The 15,078-nt window shown below is 42.2% G+C and overlaps 1 protein-coding gene across 7 annotated transcripts in view; it reads right to left on the bottom strand.

Moving 5' to 3' along the window:
- ARHGAP26 (Rho GTPase activating protein 26) overlaps positions 1 to 15,078 on the bottom strand; it is a 567,323-nt gene that overhangs the window by 422,548 nt on the left and 129,697 nt on the right. For all 7 annotated transcript variants that reach the window (XM_060180212.1, XM_060180211.1, XM_007518998.3 and 4 more), the window contains exons 2-3: positions 3,444 to 3,539; positions 1,395 to 1,456 (exon numbers count right to left, since the gene is read on the bottom strand). In XM_060180212.1, coding sequence (XP_060036195.1) covers positions 1,395 to 1,456; positions 3,444 to 3,539 — 158 coding nt within the window. The remainder of the gene's footprint in view (positions 1 to 1,394; positions 1,457 to 3,443; positions 3,540 to 15,078) is intronic.

Here is a 15,078-nt window from a genome sequence, read left to right as displayed (position 1 = left end):
CCCAAGGATGGGGTCATTGGAACCTCCAACCAATAACCAGTTGACCAGAAACCCAGGCTTTGCAGCAACTGGCACCTGAAGTATCAGTCATGTGGAGACCAGTCCTGTGGAAACTGACACTATCTCTGGTAAGAGTGTCAGATTTGAGTTAACCCAGTTGGTGTTGTGGTGAATTACTTCAAAAAAAACAAACAATAACAACAACAAAAACTGTCATATGCTTGGTGCCAAGAAATGAAGTGTTTCATGTGAGCAGTAAAGGAAACCACAGGGAGGAAGCATACAGTAGCATCGAACTGGTTTTCCCTACACAGAAGGAGGAAGCTGTCTAACACAATAGGCCAAGTCTCAAACCATCAGGTGTTAGAATAGGAAGAAAAGAATGTTCACTAAGGATCTCTTCCCTAGGCCTTGGGAGTATTGCTGCCTAGAAAGGAGCCTTCCTGGGGGACAGAGCAGCATATGGCCAATACGGTGTTCAGATCCAACTTCATTCTTCTTGATGTCTGAGGGACATGGATATGGAATCTCTGACCTATCAAAGTTGAACTACATCTGAATAAGTTCTAACACAAAGATATCTCTAGAGAAAATGGAGATGGAGATAAGTACTTTACTCTTGAATGTGCACAAAGCCTTTCTTTGAAGAAATAGTTGGTGTCATTGACTGAATATGCACTTACTGAATGCCCACTACATGGCAGGCCCTTGCTAGGTACTTTGGAATTAAAGTGAAGAAGTGACCCTAAGAGTCTCTTAAACAGGTCTTCTAAGAGCTCTTAAACATGTTGAATAAGGTGGTAACAGGTGAATAGAATGGGACACTCTTCGTTAGCATTCTGCTCATAGAGTGCTTAAAGTCTCCCCTGGAGTTAAATAGTTCTAAAAAGCTATCCTGAGGTTATAGATCTTATTTGTACATCTGTATAGTGAGACTTTCCTTTCCCTCCCTCTCTCTCTCTCTCTCTCCCTCTCCCTCTCCCTCTCCCTCTATCTCTCTGTGCCAGGGCCTTGTGCAACCACAAACTTTACCACCAGACTGACTTTTTCAGTAATTCTGTTTTTCAGTTAGAGAGGCAAAGACACAATACCAAGACTTTTCCTGGTATTGTGGCACTCCCAAGTGGTAACAGGGCTCAAAGCAAGGATACAAGCATAACAAGGTATCCATTCTATAAAGTGAGTGTTCCTCTTATGCTCTACAGTGCATCTAAACATAGCCAAGTAAACTGTTTAACGTTTACAAAAGCTTAAAGTACTGCAAAAATTAGAAGACAAGGTTTGCTTGAAAGCTCCAAGTACTGAAAACTAACCCAGACTTTCTGATAGCAGATTCCTTGTTTCCTTGACATGAGGACATTATCTGGGACCTAAAGAAATCTGGTCATACTCACCATTCGTATCCGTTCATCTTCAAGATTCCTGAGTACAGTAGCAAACTCCTGCAAAGATCTTGCTGGAAAAAAAGAAAAGATGAGGTAAAAAGTAGAGTAATGTGCACTCTGGGATCTTTCCAGACAGAGCTATTATATGATGGACTGAAATCCCTTGGCACAAGCAGATGCCTCATATCAACTGGCTCCCAAATCTCCCATTATATTTTTATCATTAACATAAAGGATGACCCAGAAATTCAGGTAGCTCCACCTGGCACTTATCAGGGGAAGGATTTCCTTCAAGGAAGAAGCTGCCTATTCCTGAGAGTACCGAGGACTGATGAGAAGTTGGCTGGCTCCCAGGCCCCATGCTGGACAGGATAAAGTTCCTATTAAGAGTTGAAGGATTTCCTGCTCAGAATTCAACCTCCTCGACCTTTGTTGTGGGGCTGCGTCACAACCTAGCTTTTTTCTTTGGCACCAGAAAGAATAAACAGTGCTGTTGGTATCAAAAGCCACATCTCTGGCTTTTTCTTGGGTTACTACTCTGTCTTCAAGATACTTATTAATTGAATGCAGTATGTAGCACAGTAGTCATACATGAAGAGTCAGTCTTTTTCCACCAGTATTATTCTCAAAGGTGATATGCACTTAGTGCAATAGTCCTGCGACAATGCAGGGCATTTGTGTGTGTGGGGGAGGGGAGTTTGAGTTAGGATTCACAACAATAGTTGTGGTTTTTTTTTTTTTTTTTTTTTTTTTTTTTTTTTTTTTTTTTTTTTGCTGCTCTAAACTGTTTCCCACCTTCCTTTATTCATCCAGCAGGGACTCACTCCATAGCACTTCAGGATGTAAATCAGTGCAACTTTTTTTTTTAGTAGTAGATAGAGGCACAGAATGAGAGACAGAGGCAAAGAATGAAAGAGACCACAGCATCAAAACTTCCTTCAATACAATGGGGACTGGGCTGGAACCTCAACTGCACAGGGCAAATCAACACACTTTCCAAGTGAGCTATTTTGCCAGCTAAGCTCCAGTACAACTTTTTCAAACCTTGTCACATAATGGGAGTCAACCAAGTTGTCAATATAAGATGAAATAAGGTGAAATGACTACACTCTGTGAAAGGAAAACATCTTGATATTGCAAATCTTCTATGCTCTGTACTGCCTATGGAAGACAAATAGGTGGTACTGATATGGAATAGTGAGGGGACAAATAGGAACCCCGCCTTCAGACAATAGTGAATCAGACACTGAGCTCCTCAGCTCATCTGAAGACAGGGATGGCCACCTGGCTTATAGCCACCTGTAGTCAGGTTAGAGTATATAGTCAGCTGACCAGAATCTACAATTTTCAAAGGAGCTGAAAAACTATAATGTTAGATAAATTCCATTCATATGATAATGGAATTTTTTTTTTTTTAGATGTGCGCCAAAGAAAGCAGGGCAGCATGTCCACAAGCTATTGTTTGCAGCCTCTGGTCTAATTCTTTCATCTACCTGCATTCTGCTTTGTTTGAGGCCCTGGCACTCAGGTTAGAGGGAAAATAATTACAAAACCAGCCAAAAGAAAAGTGAAGGTAGGATGATCTACCAATAACCTTGAAACTTTCTCCTTCAGGTCACAGGATGTCCTGGACCCATCATGATCCTTGTACATTTCCACTCCTCTACTTACTACTCCCCCCCCCCCTCTCTCTCTCTCTCTCTCTCTCTCTCTCTCTCTCTATATATATATATATATATATATATATATATATATAATTTATTTTGTATAGAGACAGAGAAATTGAGAGGGAGGGGAGGGGAGGGGAGAGAGGAAAGCCTATAACACTGTTTAACTATTTGTAAAGCTTTATTGCTGTAGGTGAGGGCCAGGGGCTTGAACCTGGATCTCTGCATACTGTAATGTATGAACTTTACTAGGTGTGCCACCACCCAGACCCTTACATCTTTATTGATGATATCATTAGTTACTTCCTACCCCAAGGGAAAGGTTCAGTCGGGACATGGAAATCTAAGTTTCAATGAACTTTTTTTTATCTTATGCAAGGCTATGACTTACCAATACACATCTCATCATCTGTTTCTGCATCTCCTATGCACTGAAATTTAAATTCATTTAAGGAATCTGCAAATTTTCTCTTCGCTGAAGACAAATCTAACAAAAAGAGAGGGAAAAAGTAATTACTGAAATAAACTGTGCTTATTTATTTACCTGTGCTGTAGTTTTTCAGTCCTTCTAATACAGCAGCAGGCACATTTCCTCCTGTGCCCATGTGGAAGCACTAAAGAAGTTAAATTCAACATAGCACCTGATGATATCAATAATATGAAATACTGACTTGCTTTAGAAAGTAACAGTCTCTATACATTTGCTTTAACAATTCAGGTTTTCACTCTAAATCCTCAAGCCATTCACAGTGAGCCGTGTTATTTGCACTTAATACACATGGGAATCCACTTGCCTAAGGTGGTCAGAAAGGAAGCCCAGATCATTAACATCTATGGGCCTGAGGACAATGTTGCCACTGACCCTCTGTATGGACTCAACAGTTCCTCTCCCTAGGCCACATTGCCCAAAATAAAGATGGGGGGGGGGGAGCGGGCATTAAGTAAGGAGCTAGGAAAAAGGCCCAGAACTGCACTGTTCCCAAGGCACATCAGCACCTGGACTTCTTCCCACTCAAATGCATGTGAGGCCTGAGTTCTGAGCCTCCCCACCCACATATTAAGTGGCCAGTCAGCCTGACAAATGTCCACCTGAACCACTTCCCTGGGTGAGCACACTCCACCACCACCATGAGAACAAAGCCTTGGCAATGTTTTGGGTTGAGGTAAAAGCATACCCCACACATGTTATATAAAGAAAGCTTTCTGGGAGCCCTTGTCAAACTTTTAAAACAAGCTTTCACTTAAGACAATAATAAAAGCCAATGATCCATCTTGAACCCCCAGCTTCTATTAAGGGTATAAAACCACCAAGGTACTTTTAAGTGGCCTAACAGACACTGCTGCTTGGTAGAAATGTGCTTAACTTAATTCCTCATGCAGCCTTCCTGCAGATTAGGCTAATCATTGAAATCACACGCATACATGTTTCCCTCATTGAAGGGGAAATAGCATTATGTTCGAATTTTCAGAGGAGGGAAATATGAAGCATAATTGGCAACAAGGTCTGGCTTTAATAAGATGGGATGTTCCTGGCTTCACAGATCAACCAGCATAATCTGTCAGAATAAAAGCATCTCAACTCTTCTCTTTCTTCGTTCCCAGATTTGTCTCTTATGTTTGGGTCATGTTCTTCTCACCTTTAGGGTTTGTTTTTGTTTTTTGTCTTAGGAAACTAGGGCTTCACAATCTTAATCTTCTGGACTGAGGTCTTCTGTTGTTGTTTTGTTTTGTTTTGTTTTGTTTTCTCCTTTTCATTCTTTCTAAGATGGGATATGGGAGACATACAAACAGAGGGATAGACACTACAGTATTACTCCACCTTCTGCAGAGCTTTGCTTGGTGCTGTGGTGTTTCCATGCATTCCCAGTACTGAAACCTGGTCTTCTGGAATGGTAAGGTGTGTGTTCTAACAAGTAAGCTATCTCCTGCCATGTACATACGTATGTACGTACACACACACACACACACACACACACACACACACACACACACACACTTGCTTGTTTCCTCTCCACATATTGGCAGTACCTGCTCATTACATTTGCTAAATAATGTAGGGGGTGAGGGGCAGGTCATGAATGGAGAATTACACAGAATTCCAGACTGCTTGTTCTCAGCTCCCCAGTCCCAATGCTCATTCCAAGCAAAGGCTGCTAGTGGAAAAGCCCTTTGCTCTCCCAGCTGAGGTGGTCCTGCTATGGTCAGGAATGGGGTTCAGACAAGCACTTGGAATCCTGCAGCTCCTTCTCAGGCATTGCCCCTCCCATGGGCTCAAACGACTATGGTTTGTACAAGGTCCTCTGCCCTACACTAAATAAGTTGAGGAAGAGAACACAGGAGCAGTCAGTACTCTCTGACCTCTTCCTGGTTTAGTCCCTTTTATGGAATGGCCCTTGGCAAAACATCCAAAGACACTGGCAAGGGAAGCAGGTATCTCTCTTCAAACTGGCCAACTCAAGCTGAGAAATATCCCTGAGAACACAATCCACTCATTGGCAAGTCAAGATAGAAACAGATGGGGGCCAGGTGGTGGTGCACCCAGTTAAGTGCAAGTATTACCACGCATAAGGACCAGGGCTCACGCCCCTGCTACCCCCCCCTGCAGGGGGGATGCTTCACAGGTACTAAAGCAGGGCTGCAGATGTTTGTCTTTCTCCCTGTGTACCCCCGCCTTCAATTTCTCTGTTCTATCCAATAAAATAGAACAGTGAAAAAAAAAAAAAAAAGGAAAAAATGGCCAGTGCAGCACCAGTATAGAGCCCCAGTGATAACCATGATGACAAAAAAAAAAAAAAAAAAAGAAGAAGAAGAAGAAGAAGGAGAAAGAAAGAATGGCAGAACTTTAGGAAGGAAGGACACAGGAGATCATGGGCAGTTTGGAAAGAGAAAAGAAGAGAACAATCTTTCAGAGTGGATGACAAGGTTCATTAAGAGCCCCAAAGTACATCATAGATAGAATGTGGGGGTGATTGTACTCAGCCATATTTTAGATTGAATGTCCTCTCAGCCTCCACCCACTGCCACCACCAAGAACCCACACACACAAAAAAAAAATGAGCAAACAATGAAACAGGGTTACCTCTCTGGCCCCTAACACTCCTCCTGTGCCTCCCCAGACTCATGCTGGACAAGTCTTCTGAACAATGTGTAGAAAAGGTGAGATGTAAACTGGGCTTGGGAAAGCTCCCCAGCACATACTTGAAAGGCTGAGCTGCCGGGAGCAGTGAATCATGAAGTGGATGCCTGTGCACAACAGGGCCTTTGCTATGGGGCCCATGTCCCACAGAGGAGCCAGGAGAGGAGCTACCATAAGGTAGCTTATGACCAGGAGACAGTTGAATGTACTGTCTGCTGGCCCAGAGCTCCCCACCTACAGCACAGACCTGAGAAGCAGCATGTGCCCTACAAAGCTGATAAGAGGTCAGTCCCACCTCATACAAGGTTGGTTAATGAGCACAGGTATGGAGTCAGTAGTGAACTGCAGGCCAGGAATGACAGCTGCATAATGAGAAGACCCTAGTTATTGGACTCTAAAAAATAACCCAAAGTGAGATGAGTGAGGCTTGTGTTCATCACTCAGGAGACATTCAGTGAACACCTGTAGTTTTGCCCTTAGGGTATCTTAGTTTGGGGGACAGAATCTCAACACTGCTTTGGAGAACCTCCCTCTCTCTACTTGCAGTGTAGAGTCCTAATTATAGGTGGATGGACAGCCCCCAGCCACCCTAATCTCCACTGGCTCCTTGGTTCAAGTTTCAGCTCCACCATTTACCAGATATGTAGCTAACCCTGGGTTAGTCAAAATCTAAATCACTTCAACTGAAAGAAACTGTCAGCCCTTACCTAATTCACTTTAAAGCACTCTGTACAATGTAAGCTGCAGTTCCAGGCAAGGCTGGCCTATTTTTCCTTAACACATAAAATCCTCCCACAACAGGACGATAAACATGACCACCTATTTTGAGCACTTAGAGAAGTTAAATACCTGACATACAAGCACACAGATCTAAGGAGGAGTTCTATTACTCAGTCAGCTGCTCTGAACTTAGATCCCTACAGCACATGCCCCTGCCCAAGCTGCCTTCCCTGATTCAGACAAAGTTCTCTCGGTTACTTGGGCCACTGGAGGAGGAAAAGGAATCAAAAAGACAATACCTAGAGGAAGTGTTTGCTTTTTGTCTATTTAAACCCCAAAGTTTTGGTGGTATCTTATGTAAATATATCACCTTGGAGTGGAAACTGCAAAAATGTATTTCTCAAGCTCCTCTGTCAATCTATTCTAGTAAGGGAAAAAGAGAGGAGAAGGAGAGGAGGCTGGTACTGGTGCTGGGAATATGCCAAGCTTTGTGGCACCCTGCTCAGATAACCCCACTGTTTGATGTCAGGCAGTGCAGAACACAGCCAGGAGCCAAACAGAGTCAATAATATTTACTCTGCAGAAACATCTGTTGCTAGAATGGCAGAATGCTGGCCAGCACAGAGAAAAGTCATAACTGGCAGCCTCTAGAGAGGACAAGTACCTGCTTTACAGGGTAAACTGGCTTTGTCTCTGAACGAAAAGGCAGGTTAAGGAGGAGACAACCAGAGTTTGGGCCTTGAGAGACTGCTGTCTGCTTACTGGAGGACCAGTACTAAGTGCCCTTTTCTTCCTAGCAAAAAGTCTGAATGAATTTAAGGCAAACATGACACCTTTTTGGCTAGAGCAAAAGGGCTGGCAAAAATTTTTTAATTGTTGTTTGTTTGGCCAGATCACTTCTATGCTCTGGCTTATGATGGTGCTAAGGACCTTTGATGCCTCAGGCATGAAAGACATTTTTTACATAACCATGCCACTATCTCTTCCCTAGCCCTAGAATCTACCTGTACTTCTACAAATTTCACAAATAACACCAAGCAGGTCAAATGACTTCCTTTGACTTCTCAAGCAAAACCTGACACACATGTACACACATAAATATAGCCTATATATTTATATATCACATACCAGAGTTCTCTAACCTCTACACTTAAACTGTATATAACATAGAAATCTTTACTCTGTCATACTTCTCTGGACTTAGAAACTCATTATCGTTGTCAAACAGGAGACAAGGAGGGGAAGGATGAAGGCACTGCCAACGTGTCACTCTTTCAAATCTGGCTGGGTGTTTTTCATATGCTGTAGAGGTACGTACTTAAAGCAGGCTTAATTTTTACCATAAAACCAAAGTTCCTGGATCATGTTAGTCTCTCCCTTTTCTGAAGACCATTTGCACTTAATCTTGTGCTTCATCATCTTGTATTTGGAATGATTCTGGGGGTGTTCATAATTTGTTTTGTGTCACAGCACCTGTGCACCCAAGACAGCACTGAAGTGGCTCTGGAAGCCTGCACCAATGAGATACAAGAACACAAATCTCTGAGATTCTCCAAACAGAAGTCCCATGGTGAGAACTGAGAGATGGGCCCCAGAAACTACACTTTTATCCAAAGACCTCTGTTCCCAGGTAACACATCACATCTGAAACCAAATATTCACTCCAATTCTACCTTTCCCCAAAAGATCCAGTAAAGGGCTTCTTGCTGTATTCCGAGTTCAGCAATGGGTGCCATTGTCCATCCTATCACACAAGTCAGATTCAAACATCCAGACCTTGTCCTTGATAATCTTCCTGTACATGCCAGGTCTGTTTCCAAGTCTGTCCAATTTGCCTCTCAAACATCTCAATTTTGTGCACTCCTGCCTTTTGTCTAAATAAAAGCAATATCTTCTCCCTCATCTTCACACTGGAACCTCCAGTCAGTTCTCGACTCAGTCATGTCAAATCCAATAAGGAGGACTGTGACGGCTTTCTGGAGCACAAAGGGCAAAAGACAAAGCCCCTCCCAAGTCGTAAGAGACCCTACAGGCCTGAGCTTCCCTACTTTCTTCTCTGAGCTCCAGGTGCCCAACCTCTGCCAGTCCCTGTTGTGTGCTCTGCCTTTATATGCCACCAGATGTTTCTTCTTCTTCTAGCCCTCAGCTCAACATTTCTTTCCAAGGCAGATGGCCCTGCCACCTCCAACCAGGCCTAACCCTCCCCATGATCACTCCCTGAATACTACAAAATTAATCTTTTTCACAGCAACTTAGTATTTGTTCAGCTCATTCATCTCCCTGACCAGTAAGTTCTGTGAGGCTTAGTATCACCTCCCTTCAGGTTCTCACCAGTTTCCTCAGAGCCCAGCAAACTACCTTGTGGGAAACAGGTCTCAAAGAACAGAGTGAGGGCAAGTTTGGTGCTGCATTAGTTCACTGTGTCCATGGGATGCACTGAATCGACCTTCTTGTGGTGCATCCCGTGAGTACCCATTCATTGGGGAAACTGACAATCCTTCCTAGCCGACTGAATCCACATGGATCCCAGTCACTTTCAAAGCCAGCAACAAGCAGCTCCTGACAGCTTTCAACCTGACGCTGTTGACTGGCTACGGAAGAAGGGCAAACGCTAGAAGAAGAAGAACTGTGTCTATCAATGGCAAGCCTCCTAATTCTACACTTTGGCAAACTAAAAGCTACAGATTAGGCATGCCTTCAATTTATGTAAGTCTGATTGGCACTATATAGTAATATATAGGAGCATGCTTACTGTTCCCATAAAGCTACCTTCCCTAATGTTGTGCAGAAATTCCCACAGACCTGATGGAAGAGTTGACAGCAAGCACATGAAACATCACCTTCTCTACAACTAGGCACCAGGTTAAAGGGGCTACAGACATGACAGCAGACACATGCTCTCCTTCAGCCCGAGCATACTCCAAGCCTTCAACTATGACATTGAAGGAAGGGTTCCCAGAGACCTTTCTCTTTTCTCCCCATAAGTGGACCATTCTGTGTGTGGCACTTGAAACCTACTTCCATGTAATTAAGTGTAAGGAAAACAAGTCCTATCCCCTTGTTAAATACCATCTACAGCCTGAACCCCCTCATTAAGCCAGTGAAAGGAAACAGACTGCATCCAAATGGTACAACAGAACAAAATTCCCCTTAGCATTCCTCTAGTTTTCTTGAAACACATTCTCACCTGTTACCACTAGGTGGCAACTGACTGTATTAGAGGTATGCCAATACTCAGGGGGAAATGACAGGGACAACCTCAAATGCAGTGCTGAGGGACTGATTTTGCCTTGCTGATGAAGACATCCACTCAGGAAAGAAAATGTGTGGTGGAAAGTCTACCAGCACTGGAGGATGGATGGGGCCCTGGTCTCTGTGGGGGGAGATTTGCTCTAACACCTTTACAGGGGCTGTGTTTCTCTTAGCCATTCAAGCAGGAGACATGGAGGGGAAGGACAATGTCACCGTCAACCTGTCTCTCATATTCTTTCACATCTGGCTGCAGCAGACTCAGAAAATCTTTCATCTCACCAAAGGACAACATGCCCACCAAAAATATCAAGTAGGCACATTACATAATATGCACTGCATCTACATCTGTGTGTTTTTCCTGAGGCCATTTCCCCAAAACTACATTTCCTAAATGAGGCTAGTCAGCAGACTCCAGAGAATCTATTTGCCAACCAGAACACAAAGGCTAATGTAATTTGCAGAGTTATATGAAAAATGAAATTAAGTACAAAGAAACATGTGTCACCTTTCTCCAGATGAAATTTCTAATTCTATTCTTTTCATAAAACATTCTTCAAAAATATGAGAGATTGTGGTCCAGGAAGTGGGCAGTGTGTAAAGTGTTGGACTTTCAAGCATGAGGTCCTAAACTGAATTCCCAGCAAACTGTTCTCTGTCTCTTACATTCTCTTTCATAAATGAATAAATTTTCTTAAATATGGGAGGACAAAACCCACCTTAATCTACATCAACATAATCATCAGGATGGTACCGAAATACACTGAGTTCTTACTATGTAACATGTATCTATCTACATAGTACTTTAAACAATTTCTTCCTCACAGCCATACTATCGAATATGTTATTTTCACTTTGCAAATGATGACAAAAGGTTAGACAACCTGACCAAGCTCACACAACTGAGTAGTTTTCTTAAGAACGTTGGTTCTTCTAGCACTTAACTACTATATTGTACCATCTAATCTACTTAAATATTTTAGCATCTGTTATCCATGTACTCAAAGAAATGAAACAGTATGTATACATTTCATATCCTTAAAAGAATACAATTTAGGAGGACTTAAACTGGTATGTGAAGTTATAAACTAAAACTGAACATGTCTAGGTTATCAGAGAGCAGGAAAAAAATAGCTACAAAAAAAGGGCTATCAATGTATTAAACAACTATTGTCACTGGGAATATAAGGCATTGTGGGGAGGGGATGTAGTAAGTACAAAAAATTGCCTTAAAAGTCCAGTGTTATTTGGATATGTAAAAATGGAAGAAAGCGGGAGTCGGGCTGTAGCGCAGCGGGTTAAGCGCAGGTGGCGCAAAGCACAAGGACCGGCATAAGGATCCCAGTTCGAACCCCGGCTCCCCACCTGCAGGGGAGTCGCTTCACAGGCGGTGAAGCAGGTCTGCAGATGTCTATCTTTCTCTCCTCCTCTCTGTCTTCCCCTCCTCTCTCCATTTCTCTCTGTCCTATCCAACAATGACAACAACAATAATAACTACAACAATAAAACAACAAGGGCAACAAAAGGGAATAAATAAATAAAATAAATATTTTAAAAAATGGAAGAAAGCACAGGCAGCACAGACATGGAAAAAAGAGTGTAAAGGTAGGAACAGCAAGCAGAAGATCTCCCTAGAAACAACAAGAAGTTCAGCTTGATGGACAGAAGATAGGTCTCGGAAGATAGGTTACAATGAAGCCATGGAAGGACCCAAATGCCAAGATATGGGATTTGAACTTCATCCCAAGTAAATAGAAAATAGAAGACCAGCAAAAGACTCTACTTGGATAATGTATTGCTTTGCGCTCTGCGGCCCAGGTTTGAGCCCAGTTCCCATAGCACTGAAAGAAGTTTAAGATGCTGTGGCGTCTTTCACACATTCCCTTTGCCTGCCTCTATATATAAAATTAAAAAAAAAAAAGATAGGAACTAGATTTTGACACAGAAGAGAAAGAAGATCAGCTTAAACATTAAGCATTTCACTAAGGAGCTGATCCAGAGGTTAGTGTGGTGACACCTGACTCCCAGTTCACTACAAGAATGTGCCATCATAGCCAAGGGGCCTTCACCCTGTGGGTGACCAAATGACAAGCTCTCAGCTTGGATACTGGAACACAGACCACTGGTCAGCCAGGTGAAAAAGATAGGATGGGGATTTCACAGAAATTCTGCTCCTCCTGAAAATGTCAATGCCAGGTCTGACTAGAGATGATAAAACGCCATCACTGCATGTACATAGTTAATTATATACTAACAATATGCACAATTATATTTGTACTTCAGAGTACTTTATTAGCTTTTCTTCATGAGAACACAGCTTAAGTGCCAGCATGTGATCTTTTAGAGATAAAGATATTGTAAAGACTAGGTTAGAGATGATGCACTGTCCCACATGGATAGTTAATAAACATTTGGTGATCAATGAGCATTCTGGTAAGTGATTTAAGGTAGCATCAGATTTACAAGGAAAATTAAACTCCTAAAAAACCTGTCCCAAACTAGAATTGCTCAGCCCTGACACAGCAGAACATGGACACAGAGAACTGAAGTATGGTACTTAGATTAGCTACATTCAAATAATGTTCCAAGTTCTTCAAAAGAATATTATCAGAGCAGAGAAAAAGTACCTCAAAGAAAACAATGGTGGTTTGCTTAGTTAAAACAAAGAAACCCTTTTTGAGAGGGGCTAATCAGCTAATGGGGCAAAAAAGAAAGGTTATTTCCAGGCTGCTTATGTACAAATGTCACACACACCCAGAGCAAGTCAAGGGCAATTCAAATGAGTGTGCTGTGCACCTACTCTGCAAACATGGGCTCACACCCAAAAGCTGTTGATTACTAGCTGTATGACTTTGGGCAACTTACTCACCCTTCCCAAGGGTTTATGTAACTACAGATAATACATAGCTCATAAGGCTACAGTGGGATTAAAAGTGAAAAGAAATTAAAACCCAAGTGAAGAGTACTAACAAAGGAGAAATCTTAATTGGCATAAGACTTAGGGAATCTGCTTCATTCATTCACAAAACAAGTCTAACAACCCCATTCTATCAAATTACTGAAAACACATTAGAGTCATTAAAGTTTTCTTCAGATATTTAAAAAAAAAAAGCAAGGGGCCCTGGAGGTGGCTTACCCAGTTAAGCACACATATTACCAGGACCTGGTTCGACCACTGGTCCCCACCAGCAGAGAGCTACTTCATGAGTGGCGAAGCATGTCTACAGGTTTCTATCTTACTCTCTCCTCTCAACTTATCTCTGTACTATTAAGTATAATAGAAAGAAGGGGAAAAACAGCAGGTGGGTAAGGAAAATGGCAGCCAGGAGCTGTGGCTTCCTAGAGTCAGCACTGATCCGGAAGGACCCTGGGCTAAACAACATTAATTTTCTTAACTAAACTAGAGCTCAAAGCAGCATGGATTTCTTCTTGAGAAGTTCATTAAGCTCAAGTAGAGCTTTTAAAGTGCTCTGAAGGAAAAGTGTCATCAACAGATTTTTATTGATTGTCCAGGGAAGGAAGCCAGTCTAAAGTGAAACAGGTGAAAGAATGGATGTGTGCCTGGGGTCTGGTGGTGTTTGATTAAATCTTCCCTAATATAAAAAAAAAAACCTGGAAATTCCCCCAATAAGTGGCATAATGGGAAATGGATTGGACTCTTAAGCATGAGTTTGATTTCTTGCATCTCATGTGCCAAAGTCATGCTCTGGTTCTCTCTCCCCACCAAATAAATAGGTAAATATTTCTTAAGGAAGAAGAAATTAAAGAATGGATGTGCTAATAAGACTTCTAAGATAAATGGAGTTTCTTGGACTCACAGGCCTAAAAGAGAGATACTTTTGCTTGCCCCAGGATCAGCACTTTGTAGAAAAGTAAGTGAGTATTAAAAAGAGAACACTCAAGTCATCTCAAAAGTGTTAGCAGTGAGGAAAGTCTTGGAGCACTAGAAGAAAAGAGAGGGGCATGCAAGACCATAGGCTGAAAATGGGAGCATTCTCCTGGGTCAGGACCACAGCATCACTATTGTGCTCAACAATGAGCAGAGGCAGTGAGTGAGTGAGTGAGTGAGTGAGTGAGTGAGTGAGTGAGTGAGTGAGTGAGTGAGGTGAGTGAATATGTGGGGTATGGGGTGTGTGCTGATTCTGACTTGACAGTATAGAAAGGTGTTGGGAGCACTGTTAACTCACAGTTAACAGTGAGCAAAAGGAATTATGGGGCATGAACATAATTAGTATATGGTTGATGTCAGCCTGACAGAAAGAGCATAGACAGACATGAACTCACAAAGAACTGTGGGTACTGGAAGTTACTTTAATGAGTGTCTGGAAGAAATCACTCTCTTTTCCTGCCTGCCCTTCACCAGGTTGTCTTTGTCTTATCTCTAGTCTTTTTCACGGACCCAATGAAGCCATTTCCCCAGCACCTGCACCATCTAGCTGATTGGCTAGCCAATCTTTCCCTCTTGCTTATTTTGCTACCATGGTTTTTATGTACCTAAATAAACCTGCACTGTAATAAAGCTGTTGTGATATATTAAACCCCACAACAAAAGTGCAACAGAAAATTTTTAATTACAACAGAAAGGAAAAGAGAAAACAGAAAGAACGGGAAAGACACCATAGTACTACCCCACTGAACACAAAGCTTGCCCCATGTAAATGCTCCCATGTGATGGAGGGAGCTTGAACCTGGATTTTTGCACATGATGCTGCCATTTTTAACAAGGCACCATGAGATAGTAAATAAGGCAACTGGTCCAGACACCACACATCATTAGGCCTTCCAGGTTTTTATTCATGTTAGAAAGGATGAAACCAAATGTGAGAACCATTAGTGACCATAGAGAACATTAGTGTGTTAAGAAAATTTATTAGGAAAATAATTAAGGAGAAGTCTAAGAAGCAATACACACACCTCATTT

This window comes from Erinaceus europaeus, chromosome 2 (assembly GCF_950295315.1).
Source record: "Erinaceus europaeus chromosome 2, mEriEur2.1, whole genome shotgun sequence".
NCBI lineage: Eukaryota > Metazoa > Chordata > Mammalia > Eulipotyphla > Erinaceidae > Erinaceus > Erinaceus europaeus.
The sequence above is the reverse complement of the archived record's forward strand: the minus strand, read 5'-3'. Positions and strand labels throughout refer to the sequence as shown.